This window comes from Aplosporella prunicola, assembly GCF_010093885.1.
Source record: "Aplosporella prunicola CBS 121167 unplaced genomic scaffold K452scaffold_28, whole genome shotgun sequence".
In the NCBI taxonomy this organism is placed as follows: domain Eukaryota; kingdom Fungi; phylum Ascomycota; class Dothideomycetes; order Botryosphaeriales; family Aplosporellaceae; genus Aplosporella; species Aplosporella prunicola.
In genome coordinates, this window is record NW_022983556.1 from 267,104 (window position 1) to 289,558 (window position 22,455).

At 55.2% G+C, this 22,455-nt stretch overlaps 9 protein-coding genes across 9 annotated transcripts; 6 read left to right on the forward strand and 3 right to left on the reverse strand.

Moving 5' to 3' along the window:
- Positions 1 to 385: 385 nt before the first annotated feature.
- Positions 386 to 1,077, reverse strand: K452DRAFT_235451 (uncharacterized protein; the record flags this gene model as incomplete). Its single annotated transcript, XM_033537438.1, has 2 exons — positions 386 to 964; positions 1,012 to 1,077. The coding sequence occupies 2 exons, from the start codon at positions 1,075 to 1,077 to the stop codon at positions 386 to 388; spliced, it is 645 nt and encodes a 214-aa protein (XP_033393386.1).
- Positions 1,078 to 1,923: 846 nt separating this feature from the next.
- On the forward strand, positions 1,924 to 5,085 carry K452DRAFT_100683 (uncharacterized protein). The gene is made up of 3 exons (XM_033534897.1): positions 1,924 to 2,692; positions 2,740 to 4,134; positions 4,181 to 5,085. Exons 1-3 carry the CDS (start codon positions 2,015 to 2,017, stop codon positions 4,880 to 4,882), a joined length of 2,775 nt encoding a protein of 924 aa, XP_033393387.1. The 5' UTR covers positions 1,924 to 2,014; the 3' UTR covers positions 4,883 to 5,085.
- Positions 5,086 to 5,264: 179 nt separating this feature from the next.
- K452DRAFT_291489 (uncharacterized protein) lies at positions 5,265 to 5,741 on the forward strand. Its single transcript, XM_033541188.1, has one exon. The coding sequence runs from the start codon at positions 5,317 to 5,319 to the stop codon at positions 5,599 to 5,601; it is 285 nt and encodes a 94-aa protein (XP_033393388.1). The 5' UTR covers positions 5,265 to 5,316; the 3' UTR covers positions 5,602 to 5,741.
- Positions 5,742 to 5,879: 138 nt separating this feature from the next.
- Positions 5,880 to 7,254, forward strand: K452DRAFT_291490 (uncharacterized protein). The gene is made up of 2 exons (XM_033541189.1): positions 5,880 to 6,178; positions 6,244 to 7,254. Exons 1-2 carry the CDS (start codon positions 6,086 to 6,088, stop codon positions 6,883 to 6,885), a joined length of 735 nt encoding a protein of 244 aa, XP_033393389.1. The 5' UTR covers positions 5,880 to 6,085; the 3' UTR covers positions 6,886 to 7,254.
- A 1,367-nt stretch (positions 7,255 to 8,621) lies between these two features.
- Positions 8,622 to 10,794, reverse strand: K452DRAFT_278362 (uncharacterized protein). Its single transcript, XM_033539362.1, has 4 exons — positions 10,321 to 10,794; positions 9,855 to 10,255; positions 9,357 to 9,791; positions 8,622 to 9,266 (listed from the first exon to the last, which is right to left on the reverse strand). Exons 1-4 carry the CDS (start codon positions 10,691 to 10,693, stop codon positions 8,922 to 8,924), a joined length of 1,554 nt encoding a protein of 517 aa, XP_033393390.1. The 5' UTR covers positions 10,694 to 10,794; the 3' UTR covers positions 8,622 to 8,921.
- Positions 10,795 to 12,307: 1,513 nt separating this feature from the next.
- Positions 12,308 to 13,677, reverse strand: K452DRAFT_301847 (uncharacterized protein; the record flags this gene model as incomplete). Its single annotated transcript, XM_033542504.1, has 4 exons — positions 12,308 to 12,389; positions 12,445 to 13,150; positions 13,198 to 13,452; positions 13,506 to 13,677. The coding sequence occupies 4 exons, from the start codon at positions 13,675 to 13,677 to the stop codon at positions 12,308 to 12,310; spliced, it is 1,215 nt and encodes a 404-aa protein (XP_033393391.1).
- A 2,442-nt stretch (positions 13,678 to 16,119) lies between these two features.
- Positions 16,120 to 18,067, forward strand: K452DRAFT_235542 (multicopper oxidase; the record flags this gene model as incomplete). The annotated part of the gene is made up of 6 exons (XM_033537444.1): positions 16,120 to 16,372; positions 16,424 to 16,549; positions 16,602 to 17,183; positions 17,235 to 17,627; positions 17,683 to 17,861; positions 17,915 to 18,067. 6 exons carry the CDS (start codon positions 16,120 to 16,122, stop codon positions 18,065 to 18,067), a joined length of 1,686 nt encoding a protein of 561 aa, XP_033393392.1.
- Positions 18,068 to 19,832: 1,765 nt separating this feature from the next.
- On the forward strand, positions 19,833 to 20,593 carry K452DRAFT_100800 (uncharacterized protein). Its single transcript, XM_033534899.1, has one exon. The coding sequence runs from the start codon at positions 19,963 to 19,965 to the stop codon at positions 20,461 to 20,463; it is 501 nt and encodes a 166-aa protein (XP_033393393.1). The 5' UTR covers positions 19,833 to 19,962; the 3' UTR covers positions 20,464 to 20,593.
- Positions 20,594 to 20,989: 396 nt separating this feature from the next.
- K452DRAFT_291496 (uncharacterized protein) lies at positions 20,990 to 22,455 on the forward strand. Its single transcript, XM_033541190.1, has 3 exons — positions 20,990 to 21,599; positions 21,658 to 21,745; positions 21,806 to 22,455. Exons 1-3 carry the CDS (start codon positions 21,285 to 21,287, stop codon positions 22,273 to 22,275), a joined length of 873 nt encoding a protein of 290 aa, XP_033393394.1. The 5' UTR covers positions 20,990 to 21,284; the 3' UTR covers positions 22,276 to 22,455.

The following is a 22,455-nucleotide window of genomic DNA, read 5'->3' on the forward strand; positions in this document are numbered from 1 at the left end:
ATTCTTCTACTCGAGTACTGTACATTCGCGACGAATCTTGGCTTTGAGCGAAGCATCTGGTGCAGCATAGAGTACCGTAGACCTGGTTTGGAGCCTTCACTCACGGTGGCACGAGGAGGTCATCGTTCGAGGTCTTCGATGTGAGATTGGAAGCCTACTAGCCACCAGTCTGCTTGCGGCATCACCATCATCGGGTGCCAAGGGACCGGAGGAACTTGCCGGTCTTCCTCTCCTCCAGCCAAGAACCCCAAGAACTGTTTCAGTACGCCGTGGCTCCGTCACGCCATAATCGGGAAATGCTATCGTCAGTCACGATCGACATAATCATATTCCTTTCGCCACTTGTCTGCAATACAGACAGTGTGGGGGGATAAGATGGCCTTGTTCAGCCGGCGGCTTCCTTGACCTTATTCGCCGGCTCCGGGGGCTCGTCGATGAATTGGGGTGCTCTCGTTTCGTCGACCATGAAACTGGGCATGCCTTCAGACTCACCGAGCCCGTCCAGCTCCACTTCTTCGCCCAAAGCCTCCAGCTCGGCATCAAGTTCTGCCTCGTCCACATCCTCGGGCACGTCATAGCTACGACTTATGCTCTCTTGAATGTCGTTGCCAATGTCCATCAGATCGGCCATTTCATCCTGCATTTTTTCGATCTTGTCGATGTTGACCTTGCCATACTGCTTGCGCAACTCCTTGGTGGTCGTCTTCATGGCGTCCACGGTTGTCATGGTGTTCTTCAGGTTGTCCTGCATCATGCCGGCCTGCTCCATGTTCCATGACTGTGACTGTAGTTGATCGCGCTGGCCCTCGTACATCTTGCGCTGCTGGAGGACTTTGAGGGCCTTTTGCTTGATGGCGCTCTTTCCGGGGCCGTCGCGCATCTTCGCCAGACGTTGCTGGTAAGTGGTGAGCTCGGCGTTGAGCTTGGCGAGCTTCACATCGATGGTCTCTATGCGGGCGTCGACCTGAGGAATTAGTACACTGGGGGTTCCTGGGGCGGGGTCGGGCTCACGTTGGAGATTGCGCCTGCGAGGGTGGGCTTGGGCCCAGTGCTTTTTGCTCCAAACAGGCGGTTCATGGTGAATGCGGAGGATGTGTGGATACGGAGATGGATGCGGAGGATGTGTGGATGTGATGTGCAGGAGGGAGATTTGCCACGTGGCGGCAGGCTGCAGGCAGAGGTACTATGTGCAAGGCTGGAGTTGAGGGCACGCAGGCAGGATAGAGAGGGGCGAACAGATGCCTGGCTGACCTGACGACCACTTTGTTCGCTGGCTGGCTTGGAGTTGATCGGCAAGGATGGTGGAGCCCCAGCAGGGCCCCCGGTCCAATGCGACAGGCAAAGCGAAGCAAGCGAGCGTGGCCGGGGCGGACTGCGATGGCTGCGTGCCAGTGCGGCCACGAGAATCGCAGTATATCGCGGGCGCTGGCGCAGCTCCGAATCCAACGCCGACCGACGCTGAACAACAAGCATTGAAGTCTGTCTCACCTCTCTCTCCCGCCTGCCACGACCTGCCGTTGCCCGGACCACTGAACCCTCCGCCGCCGTGGCCACTGCATGACGAAACCACCCTGCCTCTTTCGCTTTTTCGACCTTGGGGAGGCTGCTGCTCTGCCTTGCGACCGGCTCCCAACCTGACGTTGACGCAGCCTACCATCACGCGCCTGCGCATCCCAAGCACGCCGCGCACACGACACCAGCTGCCTCGTTGTGCCTCGGGTCGGCGCGACACCATTCGTAATAAATACTCCTCTTCCCACCCCTCCGCACGCGCGGCGCCGTCACTACTGCCCGTCCTTGCGATCCGTCGCGCTCGGACTCGGCCTGCCTGATACTCGAGAGAATCGTCTAATTGACCAGCCTCGTGCTACAGCTCCCAGTCCAGACGCCCCAACCGCGTCACGTCTTGTCCCGCCCAAACTCTCGAGCCTCGCTCTCGCATGCGTCTACAGCTACGCTTACCGATCAACAAACCCCTGACAGATACCCTGCGCGCCTCCGCTAGATAACCACAATGTTCTGGCGCTTTGGAGGCTACGCCAACATCTCCACCCTCGACTCGATCCTGGACAAGCCCGATGTCACTCTCGAGGAATTGCTCGACGAGTCGGATCTGATACAGGAGCTCAAGCAGCAGAACTCCAAGCTGATAGAGTATCTGCGCGATGACAAGATCTTGGAGCGTCTGCTGCAGTACGTCATTGCCTCGAAAGACGCGCCCTCGTCCGAGGGTGACAACGCCGGAGATGCAGAGGACAAGGATAAGGAAGGGAACCTAGGTGGTTTCTTCAAGAGGAGATCGAGGTCAAGATCTATCAAGTCTGACTCCGGTGAAACGGAAGAGAACAAGGAGGAGAAGCAACGCTTGAAGTATGCGTACGTCGCATGCGAGATCTTGTCGTCTGAAGTCTGGTCCATCTCGGAGGCCCTCCTTGAAAACCAACCGGCTCTGCGCAAGTTCTGGGAGTACATCAAGCAACCTGCTCCGCTGGATCCCGTGCAAGCTGGTTACTTTACAAAGGTCAATGAGTCATTGCTGGATCGGAAGACGGAGGAGATGCTAGAGTTCTTCAAGTCTATCGAGAATGTTGTCCCGGAAATGTTGCAGCATGTTGACTGCCCGATGGTGATGGATCTGTTGCTTAAGATCATCAGCTTGGAAAAGGCTGAGGGAGGACAGGGCATAGTCGATGTAAGTGGTTATATATAGGCTGTGGATCTGGTACTGACAACATCTAGTGGCTCCAGCAGCATGGACTGATTCCCACTCTCCTATCTTTCCTTTCCCCCGAATATAACGCTTCGACACAGACATCCGCTGGCGATTTTTTGAAAGCTATTATTACTATCTCCGCCAACGCAACGACTCAAGACCAGTCGGTCATTGGACCTAATGAGCTGACTCGCGAATTGGTTTCTGAGAAATGCATCAAGAGCCTTGTCACGGAAATGCTTCGTGGTGGAAACCCACTCACTGTTGGTGTGGGCATAATAATTGAGGTCATCAGGAAGAACAACTCCGATTATGACCTTGAGAACCAGACGGGACCAGAACCAAGGAGTTCGGATCCGATCTACCTGGGAACTCTGCTTCGCCAGTTTGCGAACCACGTGCCTGACTTTATGGCTTTGATCAACAACCCCAACCACACTGTCACCAACAGCGACGGCACAACGACCACCAGGAAACGCGAGCTCAAGGCTGCCTTTGGTGTGTCCATTGAGCCTTTGGGATTCGACAGGTTTAAGACTTGCGAACTCATGGCGGAACTGTTACACTGCAGTAACATGGCTCTGCTTAATGAAAGAGGTGCCGAGAGCGCGGTTAAGGCTAGAGACGCGGAAAGAGAACGCCTGAAGGCGGAGGGGAAGCTTACCTCGGCAAAGGAGAGCGAAGACCCGTCAGTCATCGACAATGACTTTGGCACCAGCGTCGACAGCCATGGCTTCCACCACGCACGCGCACCTTCTAGCGAATCGCCGGAAGAGGTCAAGCGGCTTGAGGTTCAAAACACCGTCGCCGAGGAGGAATTTGAAGAAGTTGCAGCCTCGGAAGCGAAGCAGGAGGATAAGGAGGTCGACATTGGCGAGCCTCTGGAGAGGTCACCGAAACTTCCTCCTCGCACTGCGAATGGCGGCGAGGTTGAGAAGACGGAAGATGTTGATGAGCCCAAGGCACCTGAGCAGAAGCCCGCAGGTGAAAGCGCAGACTCGCCGACATCGGCCGGGTTGACAGACAAGGTCGGTTGCCTCGAGCTGGAAAAGGATGACGCGACCATGACCGACTCGCCTGGTGAGAAGGGCGCAGAGCCGGAGCAGAACCAGCAGCCTATTTCTCTGTTGTCGCAGCAGCTCGCCCAGGGTTCGGAAAGCAGTGAACCCGCCGGTGGAATTTCTCCTCGCCCTGAAGACAAGCCCGCTCCTCTTTTCTCGAAGAAGTCAGAAGGCGAGCAAACAGAGAAGAGCGAAGGAGATTTTGATGAAGAGGGTTCTCGGTCAGTGTTACTCGACCAAGGCGGCGACTTTTCCCACTCGCAAGGACCGCAGTACGAGGTTGATATCGACGGATCCCCTGTTGTTGGTGACTTGCTGAAGACGATGTTTGTCGAACACCGCGTCGTGCCTACGATTCTCGTACGTATGCCATTATACCGTTTGAAACGCTTGCTAAACTCATTAGGATTTCTTCTTCCGCTTCCCGTGGAACAACTTTTTGCACAACGTCGTGTATGACGTTGTCCAGCAGGTCTTCAACGGCCAAATGGAGCGTGGTTACAACCGGGCACTCGCCATTGACCTTTTCGAGACTGGCCGGATCACGGAGCGCATCATGGAGGGCCAGCGGGCCAGTGACACCTCCCATGCGGAAACCAACATGAGACTAGGCTACATGGGCCACCTAACCCTCATCGCAGAAGAAGTTGTCAAGTTCACGGAACGCCACCCGCCGGAGCTCCTGTCGCTCTCGGTGCTCGAAAAGGTCATCGACCAGACCTGGACCGAGTACGTCGAGCAGACGCTCGCCGAGACGCGCGAGCGCGACAATGCCATTCTCGGCGGCGTCCGTCCGGACATGGCCGTCGGTCCGCGCCAAGCCGTGCTCAACGCCGTCAATGCCGGCGGGTTCAGCAGCGGCGGACTCGCCAGCGCGGGCATCGGCGGCGGCAACGTCGGCCTCGACAGCATGGAGCTCAGCAATAACAGCGGCTACGGCGGCATCAGCAGCGGCAGCCTGCTGAGCGGGTTCAACAACAGCAGCGACGAGGAGGATGAAGAGATGGACGAGGGCGAGGAGGGTAGCGGTGCTCGGAGCGGGCCGCTGAACGACTCTGACCAAGTGGGTGAACTCTCATTTGAAGACGTCGAGATGGAGTATCGATGAAGCAGTGTGCAGCGCGAACCAGAGTGTCAGTGCGTTCATGTTGTTTTTTCTTTGCATGGCGTCATTCCCCTTTCGGTTCGTTGGACTGGCTTTCCTCTCACGTCGCAAGCATGTATAGCAACAAGGCACGCAGCCGGTATACACTTCCCTGACCCATGAGCGACGAGAACAATGACGATTGCCACCCGCCCCTTTTCTTCTCATTCCTGTATTATCGCCTAGATTCATGTAGAACGACTGGCACGACACCCGACCGCGAGAAATACCACACGCACTTTCTCGACCTCGGGCCACACGCTGCATCCCCTCATCGATGCTCTTCTCGATTCCCGGACGCAACGTTGGAGAGGCTGACTGACTAGCGTGCACCACAGTCGTCGGACACGAAAAGCGACCCCCCCAAGAATGAACAAGCCGCCGCGGCCACGCCGGCCATGCCCGCCCCGCTCGCCGTCCCGCCGTCGCGCGCCCGTCGCCAGTTTGCCGCCCGCCTGGCCGAGCGGCAGAAGCAAAAGGAGCAGCAGCACGAGCAGGAGGAGCAAGAGGCGGAGCAGCGTCGGCAGGAGCAGCAACAGGAGCAGCAACAGGAGCAGCAGCAGGAAGGGGGCGCGCCGGTGCACCACGACTGGACGGAGCGGTACGGGGCGTCTAGCCGCACGAGCGACTCGAGCGACGACGACGACGAGCTCGTGATGAAGACGCGGACTCGGGGGTCGTAGGGGGGTCAGACAGGGGAGTGGAGCCTATAGGCCTTTTATCATAGATGCATAGATACCTTGAAGTGGGGGACGCGTACTTTTGGTGGGGATTAGAAACATCCTGCGCATCTCGTTTGCACTAGGCATAAACGTGGAGCGTGAAACTGAGGCGATTGACCGATCAACATGCCGCAAGCGGAAAGGGATTCTCGCGGGGTCGAGACCCGGCGTGCGACTGGGCGAGGGCATGTTTCACCCACGGCCGCGCCAGGAGTTGTCGACGATCTCTCTCTCTCTCTCACCAACAATGGCGGCCTTCTATAAGAGTCGCCGCCCTTCTGAGCGTTGGCTGACAAAACTCTCATAAGCGTGTGTGGGCCGACCCGACTTCTATCTCCGTTCTTTTGCTCGTCCGACGCCGAAACCTTCGTCCTAAAGCCGCGACACCTTACAAGTATCGCCATTCCTTATACCCACCTACGCACTCCTTCTTACCACCTACACCATGACCACCACTTCCGCCGTCAACGGCCACGTCAATGCCAATGGCACCGCGCATCCCGCCTTCGACCCCATCCCGGACGTGATAGCAGCATTCGGTGCGACAGCCCTGCATACCCCGCGCCCCACCCCACCCGTCACTAACACGCCCGCGCAACCACAGGACGCGGCGACTTCGTCATCGTGCTGGACTCGCCATCGCGGGAAAACGAAGGCGACCTGATCATCGCGGCGTCAGCGCTGACACCCGAAAAAGCCGCCTTCATGATCCGGTACACGTCGGGGTACCTGTGCGCGCCGGTGCTGCCGTCGCGGGCAGCCAAGCTGCAGCTGCCGCAGATGGTCGACGACAACGCCGACCCCAACCGCACCGCCTACTGCGTGTCTGTGGACGCCGCGGCCGCGCACGGCATCAGCACGGGCATCTCGGCCGCGGACCGCGCGACGACGTGCCGCCTGCTTGCCGACGCGAATACCACGGCTGCGGACTTTAGGCGCCCCGGACACATCTTGCCGTTGCAGGCGCGCGCCGGCGGCGTGCGTGAGCGGAGGGGTCACACTGAGGCCGCCACCGAGCTGTGCCGTCTCGCGAAGCTCCCCGAGGTCGGCGTCATCTGCGAGATGATTACGGATGGCGACGAGGTGGAGGGCAAGGCTGAGCGCCCGGGCGCCGGCATGATGCGCCGCGATGACTGTTTGGCGTTTGGCAAGAAGTGGGGCATTACGGTCTGCACGATTGAGGACATGGTGCGCTATGTCGAGGCGACGGAAGGGAAGCTGGATGTTGAGGGCGTGGACTACTAGGCCGCGGACTACTAGGCCGCGGACTACTAGGTCCTGAACTACAAGTCCCAGGGAGCATATCCAACACACATGAACACAAACACAGACACACAAACATACACACAGACGGCGACGCCGCCAGCCCGCCGCCCCCGCGATACCACCACCACCTCCACCTCCTCTATCTATCTATATACAAAGAAAGCACCATACACACCACCTCGAAAATAGAACCGGGCACCGGCGCTGTAGCATAGCATCTTGAATAGCAAATGTACATGTACAATATTTCCTTACCGGGGAGTCGAGCACGGGAGTGTTGAACGGGCGTGGAAGCTGCTGCGTGGAAGGATAGCAGCGGCGGTTCGTCCTGGACCTGTGTAAAAAAAAGCCTTTCGTCATTTCTGGGGGATTTCGTTCATGTGGCGAGGACTTGCTCTGCGGGCGCTTGTACATATATGTATGTATATATATATATCTCTCCATGCAACATCACCTACTTCCCTTGCACTGTACACTCGCTCTCGTTTGCGTATACCGCGTCTAGCGAAGTGAGTGTCTGTCGTTGTCGTTGTCGTTGTGGTTAGATAGTGCGTCTGCGAGATGCCGGGCTGATGAGAAAGGGTATTGTCCCTATCCAGTGTTGTTGGGGGAGTGTGTGGTGTGGTCCTAATCCTCTGTATGTAGGCTCAGCTGGACTTAGAAGTGTTTGTAGTGAATGGTAGGATAGTTAATGACAAGGAGGTCACGGATACGGCTGTGCTGTTGATGCTGTGTGAAAGGCTTATGAGCGACGAGGTCCAACACGAGGATAAGTCCGTAGGATACCTAGGAAAAGCCCGTATTCTTTTACCATGGCCAAATCAACTCGGCACCAGCCCTTGACTACGTCCTTTGTCTCTGCGCAGGACTACGGCAACGACAGGGGAGAGATAATTGCTATGTCTTTAAGTGCGCCTCACCGCCACTACCAACTAATACGGCGCGCCATCACCAGCGTAAAGAGATGAATATCATACCAAAACAACCGCAATACCCCCTCTCACCCTGCTTGATACGCCTTGTCGCCTCTCTCTCTCGATAAACAGCGGCCGCGCGCCCCACCGCCTCTTCGTATGGTATAGATATGTCGTGAACAGGGAAATCGTCTTTGAGATGAGGAGTGAGAAGTGAGTAGTGAGAAGTGCTGTGCTGTGCTGTGTCGTGGTCTTATATATACTACAGACATGTTTTATGAATGGGCTAAAAGCGTCTGCGCAAGCAGAAGCCTCACTCTACTACAGTGGCAGTGGCAGCGACAGCGACAGGACCTCACACCCCACACCCCTCTTGTGCGTTTCCGGTACCCACTCAAGCCCTCTCAACATCCGCCGACTTGGCTCGCTGTTCCGCTACTTTCCACGAATTGAGCGCGGGGACTTGGGGTGAGCTAGCTGCACAGGGATGTGCAAGAACGCTTCTTCGAGGACGCTGGCGTGCATGTGCGCGGCTGTGGAGTATGATAGTGACGGGCAGGAACGGGGGGGGTGTGGTGGTGAGCCATGATGACGTGGGTGAATGGTTAGGAGCAGAGTGCCTAGGGGGTAATGCAATGAGTGAGTAAGTGACTGGCTGATTGAATGGCAGGGGGGAGGAGTAGAGGGATGGACAGACGCAGCACCTCCGTACGAGCTAACAGGTGTTGTTTGAGAACCTAGTGAGGTCTTAGCTGTCTTGAGCTGCTGTGCTCAGTGAAGCGTGGAAGAGGAAGAGGAAGAGGAAGAGAAAGAGAAAGACGGATGTGGGCATATTTATAGGTAAGCACCTATCGAGGACCCTTCACCATGACTTACAAACGCACCAACAGCTTCGTCTCAAAGATCCGATCCGATTACCATCCCATCTCATCTAGCTCTTCGCCATACCATACCGAATATCTAGGCAGTGTAGTCATCCAGCAAACACAATAAACCGCCCAATCAAAAAAACGCCAATAATGCCGCTCACAAAAAGCAAGACACTTCCCCCCAGCCGTAAACCCACAATCATTACCCCTCCACTCCCAGCAACCCCACCAGCTAATCCTGCTCACCCTTCCCACCCTCCGAATCCCCACCCTTCTTACCCTCCTTCTTCCTCTCGCGATCCTTGCGCAACGCCTCCGCGACCTTCTCCGCGTGCTCGTCCTGCAGCTCATCCCACTCGACGTCGTACTCATTCGCGACCATCTTGATCTCCTTGCGCAGCATATTCGCCTCCTCGATCAGGGCCTCCCATTTCTGCAGCTCGAAGCCGCGCTCGCTGTACAGGCGGGATTGCCGGCGTGAGATGGTGAAGTTCATCGCGCTGCGGTACGACACTTCGCGGTTGTGGTACAGGAACCAGATGTAGCCGCCGATCAGCGTGCTGAGGCCGACGAGGTACTGCGCGCGGTGTTAGTTGGCGGGGAGGGGTGCGGGTGAGAGGAGCGGTAGAGAGGAAGGGGGTGCGGAGAATGTGAGGAAAAGACTTACCGTGACGGGCTCCATGACGTCCCACCCCAGATCGGTGCCAAACGTCAGCTTGTACACGGTCCCCCACCACGCAAGCACGAGACCCAGTCCGCCCACAGCAACGCGCTGCGCGCCCTTATGCGCCAGGTGGTCGCACTCGCGCTTGACGTCCGCGAGCGCCGCGATCTTCTTGCACGACCCGCGCAGCCGCATGCGCAGGTAGTAAGTGCGGTCGTTGAAGCTGGGCACGCCGACGCGGATGTCGTACGGCGCGCCCTCGATCTCGACGGCGAATTCCTGCCCGCGCGCTGCGTCCCGGATGAAGTCGCCGATCTCGGTCGACGTCGACCACCGCACGAAGCGCCGCTCGCTCGTCTTGTGCGTGGGCGCTTCGTGCCCCAGCCCGCTGTAGGATTCGACGCCGCCTTCGCCGTAGCCGCCGCGCAGCTTGTTGGCCTGGAGGGAGGACTGCATCAGTTTTTGGTGACGGTGTGGGGTGCGATTGGGTTATGCACTTACCTCTTCCGGCGTCTTGCGGTTCAGCTTGCCCGTCTTGTGAGTTTGTCCCCCGATACGGGTGGAGTCGGGGTTCTCCAAGTCATTATTATCATTATCTTCGATATCCTCGTGGGATTCCTCCTTAGCTATACTCCGGTCCTCGACCGGCGTCGTCTTCTTGGGCTGCATGCCGTCTTGCGTCGAGTCCTCGGCGCGGAAATAGACGCTGGGTATCTTGTCTTTTCCATCTACGTTTATACTAGGAAGTTCAGACTGAATTAACCGCTCGAGGTAGGAGAGCGGCTGCTGGGGGTGTACGAGGAGAGCGAGAGGCTCGACGTTCTTGCGATCGTCATTATGGTCTTTCGTCGAGAGAGGTAGTATCAACTTGAGCATGCGACTGGGCGTAGTCAAGAGCTTTCCTGCATAGTGGCCGTGTCAGCAAACAGACGCCCCGGATGTGGGATAGGCCAGGGTGCAAGCGTACCCTTCGTCATGGCGCCAGCGGACCGCTGCCGCGCAACTGGCGGCTGATCCGACCCCTCTCGGTGCCATGGCGTGCGGATCTGCTTTGCCTTGGTGTCCTCGACAACCTTCTCCTCGTAGTCCCTTGTCTCCTCCTCAGTGACCTCCTGGTTCAACTCAGAGGCCGGCTGCGCATACGAGTTTGTGCCGGTTCTCTCTTCTATGCGTTGCTTCTTGCCCAGCGTTATAGATCTCCGGCATGTCAGGGGTGACAGGGACAGGCGCTGAGTCGGCGACGAAGTCCTCGCGAGGATAGTCTGGAAGTGTGAGGCCCTGAAAGGGGGCTTGGCCATTGGCGCGGCGCGCGCGAGCGAGTGCAACAGACGGGGCTGCATGGTTGCGCGATGGACGGATGGGATGGTGAAGTGTCGATGCAGAGGATTGAGGGAGCAGTGTTACCGCATGCTTTAGGGAGCGTAGGGAGTGACAATGGGCTTGCGACGTAACTACTTGGTGTTTCACTTGAACCTGGAAATTGGCCGATGATGACAGCCGCAATCGGTCGATCATACGTCATCCAGGATCTGCGACTCAACACCATGCAAATCCTATCCAGCATATCCATATCATCTCCTTCCTCTGCCTCTATTTCCCTTCTACCTACTCGATTACATACCCTCACTCCCTAATCCCGCACAGCTACCCACGCTACTCCCTAACCCCCTCAATCCTGCACGCACCCGACCACCACCACCTCTCTTCATCCACATCACCCACCCCCAGCCGCAAGCCCCCGCCGCCGCCGGCCACGTGGCCCAGCCACCGACCCAACACCCACGCACGCCTCTCCTGCGAGCGTGCGCGGCCGTGGCGTAGCTAACGCAGCGGCAGCGCGTCATGCAGCCGCCTCGCCACCCGGCGCCCTGGCACGCGCGCAGCCGCCCAGACAGGCTGGCAGGCAGACAGACAGACAGGCAAGCAGGCACGCACGCACAAAGAGACCTGCCTATCGTATCGTGTCGTGTCGTATCGAATTGTACCGCCTACGCCTAACTGCCTGTTGTATACTGTGTGACGTGCGGCTGGGGCTGGGGCTGGAGCTGCTGCTGCGCGTGGGCTGCTAGGGGACAAGGCACGAAAGACAAGGCACAAACGACAAGGTACAAGGGGTTACCTTACCTTAGCTACGTTCAGCTTCAGGCTGTGATGGCGTGGGTTGTGGTACGTACGCGGGACTGGGGCGCCAGGACGCGTGGCGAGCGGCTGCGCGTCGGCGTGTCGGCGTGTCGGTGTTGTGGTTGTGGTTGACGCTGCCGGGATGCTGGGGTGCTGGGGTGCGTGCGTGCTGCTGGCTGACGCTGCGCTGCTTGTCTGGCGCCCATGTGCTGTGACCTTACACGCGAGGTGCTGCATGCGAGTGGGCCTGGGTGAGTACCTATGTGACTGATTTGGTTTATCGGTACGAAAAAGTATGGATTTTGGTATCATGCTTTTTGTGGTGGCATACATCCAAATTCCTAATCCGTACAGCTCAAAAGAACTCCCGCTCAATTAGTATTCGTATTTGCTATTCACTGTAGGATAAAGCAATCTACATCAACGCCTCAAGGCAAACAGACAGCGCCCACACGCCACAATCCCTGCTAGAGAAGCGGTGAGAATAAGAAAAAACAACATCTGCTTAATTTAAACCGCGCCGCCCGGATCCGACAATACTCCACCCCGCACGCCCGGGTTAAGGATTGACTGACTGACTGACTGTGCATAACCGCCTAGGAGATGAAGCGAGAAAAAACAAAAAAACAACAACCCATGCCCAGCCCTATGCTTTTCTAAAAGCGCGAATGCGGTGAGGCTTTGCACCGGAGAATGCGACACGCCGTCGTCGTGGTATGTATGCACACCTGAGATTCGTAAAAGGAGAGTCGTGATGGGGCAGGAGGCTTCCTGCTCCCCTGTCTAATAGTGATGCTTCGTAATTTGCGTGAATGACTTGGAAATAGCTAGGCTCAGTTGCGGTAGAAGACACCGCCTGCCTTCCTGCAGGCCGTTTTGCTGGCCGCTGGGGTCGTGGTCGTGGTGATTGTCCAGCTGCATATCACATAGTATTAGCAAACATTTATCATTTGGCAGGATAGTAACATACGTCAAAGTCTGGGACTTTGTGATCGTTGTCCGTGCAATCTCAAACCTGGTCTTTGTCCTGGTCGGCGTAGGCGCGGTGATAGTGACTGGAGGCAGCACAGTCTTGCCAGAGAGGACCGTGATCGGGGGTGGGGTGACGGTGCTGGTGCTGTTGACGACAAATGTCGAGTACACAGTAATGGCAGGTGCGGTAACAACGGTAGTTGTCGTGGTCCACCTAGCCGTGTTGGTCTCAGTGACGGTTAACGTCTCGACATCAGGCGCACGCTTTTCAAGCGCATGAGCGGCAGCCAGACGCTCTCTCCTTTCCATAAGGAAGTGGGTAATGTTATTGTTGATGCTGTGTTCAATGTCTCGGACCTGTCGGAACTTGGCGGACGTGGCTGTTTCCATAGCTGATGCAGTCACGCCAGCAATGGTGGGCTTGATCTTGCACGGAGGATCCTGGGAAGGCTGCCTTTGGGGTAGATGGCAGCTGGCTGTCTTGGTGACGAATGACTTGACGACAGATAGAGAGACCCTGGGAATAGTGATTGTGGCAAGGGTAACAGTGTTGGTGATGGTGACTCGCTTAGGGGTAGTTGTCACGGTCTTCATGATAGTTATCTGGGGTACAGTGGTAGTCGATGGAGGCAGAGTGGTGTTCACAATGTCCGTCTCGGTAGTTACTGCGCTTATCACGGGAGTAGATGTTGTAGTGAGCGGAACTATATAGGAATCAGTTAAATTCTGTCAATTGTGACGTTGAACATACCGGTGGGAGTAACAATTGTCGTGCTTTGTGGCCCAACGTTGAGTGAGAAGTCTCGCTGGTAGGCGATTGGCTCTCCGTCGTCGCCATTGTTGGAAATAATAATGATTGACCAGTCACCCGATACTAGCTGGTTCTTCAAGATCGGGCAAGTGGACATCTGATCGGTATCGTCAGGCTGCAAAGGCGTGTCCGAGCATTGTATTTGATCCCCGCTAGGGTCGACCAAGAGGTTGTTGGATATGTCTTTTTGGCAACCTGGCTCATTGTCAGTTGGAGTGGTTACTTCCTCTTGAGGAAGGATGCAGTACCCTCGAACTGTTGTACGAAAGTAAAGGGGTCTGTAGACAAGCTGTTCTGGAAGTAGCTTTGACCGTTCTGAAAATCCATGCCGTATGAACGACATGTATTGTCCAAGAGAGCGCCCTGAACAAGTAGGGAGAGCGTGGCAATGCTGCCGAGCAAGATTCCTGCACCAGTCATGGCCAAGGAGAAGTTTGGAGAATTCTTTAGGGCTGAATGAAAAGCAAAAAGGATGCAAAGGATGGACAGGGGCAGAGGTAGACGGGGATGGAAAGGGAATCACAACGTGCGAGGCTCAGGATTTATGGGAAACAGGTCGATGATGCCCAGTCACAGCTTCCCGTATTTCCTGAACGGTGCGAGCTGCCTCACGGCAGTGCAAAGCAATTCCCAACAGGCAATGAACCACATCGAAGCCACGCCTAGCTTGTCACGCTGACCCCAGTGCGGCGACATGGCCAAGTCCTGGGCGAATCCCACCTATCATTGCATCCCGACGCTGTGTTTCTCAGTCGTACGTCCCAGGATTTCGGATTCGCTGACAAGGAGATGGCGTCAGGTTGCGGGAGACGCGCCCGAGAAGTCCAAAGCAGGCAAAGATAGGTCAAAGGATAATACAGCCACGCGCCGGAGCTCGCAGGCGTGGCGCGACGTTGGAAGCGAACACGACACTACGCCCGGTCCGGCTATGGTGTCATGCAGCTATTGAGTTGTACGTCCTACGGGTTGTGCTGATGCCTGGGCGGCCCGAGAGGCTGAGTCGTCGTCAACAACTGCCCTGCCGAGTCTCAGCCTCCGTAAGGATGTCTCGAACAGTCCGTCCAGCTGCGAACATTTCCAGAAAGCTGGCACGACAGTGAGGATTCGGCATGCGGTGACAACTGGGGGCGAATACGACAGTGCCTTCCCTGCCCTAGTCTGAGATGATCAGTTGTCTTGCGTCAAGATGTTGGCCTACCGGAACGGGCGGAGTCTACAAGCCGCGAGACGCAGTAGCGGGAGAGAAGAGAGTTGGTTAATAAGCGATGATGGGCAGGGACTCCCGCGCCGTGCATGTAGTAACGTAACGTCCGTCACCGTCAACCGAGATTCGCCGTCTAGCGAGACAGGGAAGGATACAAGCAGTCCCTAGGGAATCTCCTTGTCTGGCTGCAAGCCTAAATCCTGGATGTGAGTAAAAAGGTCTTCAGCACACACATACTACCAACAACTTTACTGAATTTCTTCTTCTTCTTCTTCTCCATACAAGCGAATATCGCTTAATGATGACGGATGTTAGCGAGAGTCTAGGCGATCGACGGGAAAGCTCCGAGTGGCTGACGGGAGTCGTCGTCGTCGGAGTTGGACGTGGGGATCCAGAAGCCACCAAAGCTAGTGTGACGCTGCTACTTTTAGCAATCAACCCCCGCCTTCACGTGCGCGGCTCATGTCGTGCTATGCCACGGGCATATTTTGCTTGCAAACGCCGACTCATCAGGCGTCGTTTTCGCCTTCGTACGACGTGCAGTCGCTAAGGCTGGGGCGTGGCGGAGATCGAGTGGGCGTGGAGTTGCAAGAAGCGTGGAAGGACGAGGGGACCCCGCGCGGCCTGGCGGCTCGCGTACGTAGGGCGCGCTAGCGAAGACCTCAACCTCAGTCCCCAAGCCCCAACTCCACACCTCTAGCCTCATTGCCACTCCACTCTTTTGTCGAACCTAGCCGCTCGTGTTTGCAAGCCGCCGCAGTCCAGACATCTCAGCCTGCCCTTGGCGGCACCCAGTCGTACCCTCATTTCGGCGGGGTGGGACAGCAGCCGGTCAGCAGGTATCTGCACCATTGCCTCAACAGAGCTCGCCCTTGGGGACGCACGTGCATGTGTTTGTGTGCCTGGATGCTTGAGATTGCAGTACATGATCGCTCTGCAAAGGCATCCAACCACATGTCACCGCGTACCTTGGCCGACGCTGTACATTTTTGACGCGTATTACGCGCGACCAGTGCTCCATCAGCCATGCGAGCTATACGGGATTTTGTGCTAGGGAACAAAGTGCATTCGCTTTTAGACTTTTCCTTTCTCGCGCGCCAAATCATCGGCAGTATTACCGGGTTGGGCTTTCAATGATAGTATGCCGATGCCGGTTCGACGTGAAGTTACCTGTGGCAAGCCACTCAGCGTCGCAGACTTCCCGAATAATCGGCATATGACAGCATGTCTCCGCCGACAGCAGCCCACCTGAGCGCCACGAGAACCGGTCCGCGGCCCTAGCGTGGCCTGGAAGCACTGATCCAAGTTTAGCCCCAGGGAGCTGAAGGGGCGCTGCGGCTCAGGTCTTTCGCCCATGCGAGGAACTGCACGCTAGCAAATGCCTGTTGCCTTTGCATCGTTGACCTTGAATTGTAAGTATATATGGTGGTAGCTCCCCTGCATTTGATTTCCAGTGCATCGCCCTTTGCTTTGTGAACTCGAGCATTTCTTTTACGACTCTGCCTTTGCCATTCTTTTCCTCGATCCGTCTTCCACCCACAATGCGTGCTGTAGAGTGGGTTAGCGCGTGCCTTTGGGCATTCTCAGCGCTTACCTCTGCCGGCGAAATCCCAGCGGACCACATATTGTGGGGAGAGAAAGGTCCTCCTGGTGATCTGATGGTCAAACGACAAGCGGCAACAACAACTTCCAGAGTCGCTGATCCCGCTTGCACCAACGGGCCTCTCAGCAGGTCATGTTGGGCTCCTGGGTTTTCGATCGCCACCGACTTTGACGCAAAATGGCCTGATACGGGAAAGACGGTCACGGCATCTCTCGAAATTACCAATACCACATGTAACCCGGACGGTCACGGGGATCGGGTGTGTTTGCTTTTCAACAACCAATATCCTGGACCAACCATTGTTGCCAGTAGGTTTTCCTAGGCCGTAATAAGTGTTTTTATTGTTCTAACCGTTACAGACTGGGGTGATACTATTTCGGTCACGGTCAAAAACTCGATGCAGTCCAACGGCACTGGCGTACACTGGCACGGTGTGCGTCAGCTAAACACCAACGGCTATGACGGCGTAGGTGGCATCACTGAATGTAAGTTCACCCTGATACAATTTCACCCTTATGGTGCGCTGACAAGTGACAGGCCCTTTGGCACCCGGTGACACAAAGACGTACACTTTCAAGGCAACCCAGTTTGGCACCAGTTGGTTCCACTCTCACTTCAGCACGCAGTATGGCGATGGTGCCGTCGGTCAGCTGATCATCAACGGTCCTGCCTCGGCTAACTATGATTACGATCTTGGAGCCTACCCCATCACTGACTGGTACTACAACACTGCTTTCCAGATCGAAGACGCCTTCAATGCTGCCCTCCAGAGAGGTGGACCCGGCCCGGGAGGCGACAATATTCTCGTCAACGGCACGGCCAAGAGCTCGAGCGGCGGAAAATATAGCTCCGTCCAGATGACCAAGGGAAAGAAGTACCGTCTGCGGCTGATCAACACATCCGTCGACAACAACATCTACGTCTCGTTGGACAACCATCCCTTTAATGTGATTAACAATGACTTCGTCAGCGTCGTTCCCTTTACTACCAACTGGCTGCTCATGGCCGTCGGGCAGCGCTACGACGTTATTATCACCGCCAACCAGACTGTTGGCAACTACTGGTTTCGTGCTGAAGTAGCAACGGGATGTGCGAGTGCGAATAACGGCTATGGTCGAGGTCTGAATGTGCTTCCATGAATTTCGAACTTTTATTAACTTTTCTTTGCAGGAATCTTTAGTTACTCTGGCGCACCATCAGGAGACCCTACTAGTACGGGAGGTTCCCAGCCTGGCGATTGTAATGAGCCTTTACCGACACCGTTTGCACCAAACAACGTGCCGAGTGATACGTTCCTCGACCAAGTCAAATCACTCGACGTGGACTTAACCGTCGCCAACGTCACGACTAACAATAAAAACGTAGTATTCTGGGGGGTCAATCTTACAGCTATTGACATTGCTTGGGAACAGCCTACGTTGCAGTTAGTCGCTGACGGGAAGAGCGATTTTCCCCAGACCTACAACCTTATCGAGATCCCACAACAAGGCATCTGGACATACTGGATTATTCAAGAGGTCCAAGGAGGGAAGGCGAATATCCCTCATCCTATACACTTGCACGGTACGGGCCTCCCCCTAATCCTACTGTGGGCGAACATTTACTTATTCTATGGTAGGGCATGATTTCCTGGTGCTCGCAAAATCGGGTGGACAATTCGACGTAAACAGTAGTCCCTCTACGTTTCGCTGGACCAATCCGACGCGAAGAGACGTCATCCTGTTGCCCGCTGGCGGGTGGGTGGCCATAGCATTCATCACGGACAACCCGGGTGCGTGGCTGATGCACTGCCACATTGTAAGTTTACCATTCAATTTTGTCGGGATGCAAAGGTCACTGATGACTCATAGTCTTGGCACATCAGCGAAGGTCTCGGTGTACAGTTTTTAGAGAGCAAATCCTCAATCAGCCTCCCCGGGGACTTCCAATCCACCTGTAACAAGTGGGATGATTACACCAAGAGCAGCAGCAATGTGTGGCCAAAGCAAGATAGTGGCCTTTGATTACTGCGCCTTAACGAATTATGTTTGTCATAGTTGGATTTCTTTTATTGGTTATCAGCCGTAGGATAGTTTGTCGTGGTGCTCAATGCCTGATTTGGTTAGTGTGGAAACTTAATCAGCTCCGCGACCATCTTTCGCGCCTGTGTTCATAGCATCCTCTCCTCAACAATTCAACTCAGACCATTTTGTGGATATTCTCCGCGGTAATTTCCATCTTCTTTTAGCAATGCTCCGATGCGCACGACTCTTGACCTCACGCAAGCATAAGGAGTGTTTGAAATGAACGCGTTTGCCTTCCGCGCGCGGAGTTGTAGGACTCCTCAGCCCTCTCGCAAACGCCAGATGTCAACCAAACAAAGCCCTCTCAAGCCAACCCGAAAGAGCGCCTGGCAGCTGTATGAGAATTTTCTTGACGCTGTCAAGAAACTACTACCGCGACTCCCCCCGGAGCTGTTCGTGCAGTCGCATGAATGGCAGAATCCAGAGACAAAAACGCTTAAATAAGGCGTACTCGATTCCTTTCTTGAGGCCTGAGTTGATTCATGGAGTATGATATGGTAAGCATTCGTCGAGGCTTGAAGAGATTATTGACCTTCCGCTGCGGGCGGAGCGGGGCGGGGCGGGATGGAGCCCTAGCGAGATGGCGACAGCGACGAGGACGACACGCGGACGTTACCTACGGAATATGTGGCAAAAGCTCAATGGTATAGATAGGCTTATCCAACTAACCACGAAGACGGCTTTCGATATTGGTGATCAAATTCACCTATATCTATTGTATACCCATGCACACGCCCCTTTCAAGTTCACGTCTAGCACTGTCGCACAACACCACGCCACTATTTTGTTTTTCTACAGCGTGCATGGCACCCCATTTTGTGCTGTACTACCTATGCCGTACCCGCTGCACCAGGACCCGATATGCACGTCGCCGCGCGAGCACAGATTAGAGCGGAGAGGCAGCTCGTGCTGCGCAGCAGTAGCATGGGCGGCATGAACGGCGTAGACGGCATGCCGACCTAGCAATGCAGGCAAAGCAAGGCAAGCTCAGCCAACCGACCGCTCTCTTTCTCCCGCGCGTGCCGACGTGCTCCGCGTTTGCCACGAACTGCTGCATCCCGACCGCATGACACGGCGGACTTCTCGTCCATCTTTTTGCGTTGCGCATCATCTTGTTCCGTCTCGACGTCACAGTTGCGTTTGCTCAGTTATGCTGTGTTGTGACGCATTTTTGTGACCGCATGAATACGGCAGCAGAAACGGAAGCGACAATAAGGTGAAGGTAAAGATGGACAACAGAAAGTAAATGGCAAAGTTTTCTGCGTACTTTAGTACCAGGATGCTCTTCGTATGTCTAAACAAAAAGTCATAAGTGGACAAGTGCTCAATAGGCTTCGCTATTTACATTATGGATCCTTTAGCTAAGTTCATTGTTCCTTTTCAAGATAATTCTATGCGATATATCTGTAACAAGACCAAGACATGGCACACAAGCACAGCAAATCACGCCTCCTTGTTCACTTCCGGTCTCCGGCCCCGAAACCCCCGTCTCCGGCCCGCACCCGCACCGAGCTCAACTTCCCAAACAGGCAGTCACACCTACGTGCCCCCAGCAGCGCACCTTCCCAAAGCTAAGCGAGGCGTCAGTGCCCAGGTCCTATATGGATTCTTATTTTCTTCCTCTCCTTCTCTTTCTTTTCTTCTTCACACAATTACCGCCAACAGTATGTTTGTCCTTTCCTTCACTGTTCGCTTTCTTGCTTCTTTTTCCGGGCTGCCTTTCATGTTCTTGTGTCCTGTCTTGATTCACGCTCTCGCTTACGCTTGCGCTCATCTTCTTGTTCACGGTCACGCATTTCACTTTCACAAACCTCACTTCTTGCTTTCCATGTCTCATGCATCTCACGCTCTTCACGCTCTTCACCTTCTTCACCCTCACGCTCTCGCATCGCAAACAAATCTTGATGTCGCGATCATACACTGACGTTATCGTTTACAGTGTCATTCAATTCGAACAACTTCGGCGGTTACGGCTTTGTAAGTTCATGGTACCCTGTGCATTTGGCCTTTCTCCACTCGTGCCTTTTGCCATTCAACACTATCACTCGATGGAACATTGCACTGACATATTTCATAGGCCGCAGCCAACAACAACAACAACAACAACCCCGGCGGGCGCGGTGGCGGTGGCGGATGGCGTGGTGGACGCGGCGGCGGTGGATACGGCCATGGCGGATATGGTCGTGGTGGATACAGCCGTGGCGGATACGGCGGAGGTGGATACGGCGGTGGCGGGCATGGCGGCATACTCGGTGTGCGTGGTGGTGGTGTTCGCCCGCATTATGGGGAGACAGAGACGCAGGCACGACGCAGAAGGCGCAACAATGCTGCTATGAGGGTTGCTGCTGTTGAGCAGGCCCCTCCCGCCCCCACGGAGGCAGGTGTGGCGAGGGATCTCGTGATACGGGCGGCGATGTTGCGCTTCGAGGCCTTGAAGGCAGAGGAGGATGTGGAGAATATGGAGGCGGCTTTGGAGGCGGCGAGGGCGGCTCTGAAGGAGAAGAAAGCCGCTGCAGAGGAGGCGGAAGCGGCTGCGGTGGAAGCTTAGGCTGGAATGACTGGCATGGACCGCCCCGTTAAGGATGAGGATGACAATTAGAGACTGCCTGCTGATGGCAAGGGCGAGAGGCAACCCGGGCCCGCCCGCTTTCTAGAGTTTGCTTTGTAGAATATACTCAGTCTGTAGCAATACTTTCTTACGATGTCTGAAAGCCATCAACAACGCTATGGCGATTACCCACTAACCCCAAAAAAGACGCAAGCATGTGATAAACGCTTTGGCCCCTACGAATAGATGATGGACGTCCTGGGACACTGACGCGTCATATTGGCCCCCGGAGACATTTGAAATCCTGCCGGAGACTTTTTTGAGAAGCGTCACCCAATAAACCGTGACTGCGTGTAGATACTTGACAGTTACAGTCATTGTATCGTTGATCTTCCCAAAATCCCCCGCCTTCCTGATGTCTCCATATGTACTGGGCAGGGGCTAACATAAATCTCCGAAAGTGCTGCACGCAGACTATAAAGACCGCGAGGCTTGCCAGCAGTTAGGAGAGACATGACAAGCTTGTTGCAACCTCTGAGAAGACTACCAAGATCGACATTCCTAAGACCATCTTTTTATCGAACAATTTTCACCACACCGGGACTAAAAATGGACTGGAACGACCCGAAAGCTGTTGAGTGCTACCGCAAAGAGGCGGAAAACATCACTAGCCACTACGCTCGCGCCCTTACGCTACAGGCAGGCTTTGACAAGGTTGGCCACGATGAGCAACTCGTTGTCCTTGACAATGCTTGCGGCACAGCCATAGTCTCATTACATCTCTATGACGTTCTCCCTAACGACGCCAAAGACAACCTGGAGCTGCTTTGCGGCGACATCTCTGCTCCCATGCTTGCTACAGTGGAGCAGAGAATCAAGGAATATGGATGGAAGGGCGCTAAGACTCAAATTGTTGATACCCATGTATTTTCCCCCTTTGAGCTCTACCACTTCGAATGTTGGTCAGCACTGACAGAAAAAGGACACCAAACTCCCATCCAATCATTTCACGCACGTCCTCACGAACTTTGGGTTTGTCGGCTTGAAGAAACCACACACCGCTCTCGATGGTTTGTCCATCCCAAGGCTTTATGTTTCCATGGCTAAACGCTAACGATCCTTCTAAACAGAGCAAAATCGTATCCTCCGCCCTGGAGGGACCCTTGCCCTGACGGTCTGGGAGTCTACTGGTTGGTTCGAATACACTGCCGAGGCCGTGAGAAGCCTGCCCTCACCCCCACACTTCCCAACCTGGCCCGAGTTCTGCAACGCCTTTGTTTCCGAGGAGGACACTGGGCCGCGCAAGTGGCACTTGACCTCGTTCATGGTGGAGCAAATCCGCAGCCACGGCTTTGAGGATGTCCAAACTACTAGGGTGAAGTCCCACACGAGGCATGAGAGCGCGAAGAAGTACTGCGAGGTCTATGTTCCCATGCTCAAAATGATCACGGCTACGTTTTGGAATGAGGAGCAGAGGGAGAAATATGGGGGATTGGTGGAAGCGGCACTTGTGAAGCGTCTGGAAGAGGTGTTTGGAGAGGGTGAGATTGTGCTTGATTGGGAGGCTACGATCATTGTCGGGAAGAAAAAGATGAATTGAAATGGAGATGGAAGAAGATGGAATATCCTTCGTTTGTAGTGGCGTTGACTTAGTGGTGTTGACTTTAACGGCCAGTTTCTTTGAACGTTCATTTGCTTTGGGATTACACATGTTGTTTTCGTCCATATTGTTCTAGCGGATCTTAATAGGCAAAATTCAGAAGTGTCCGATAAAATCGAG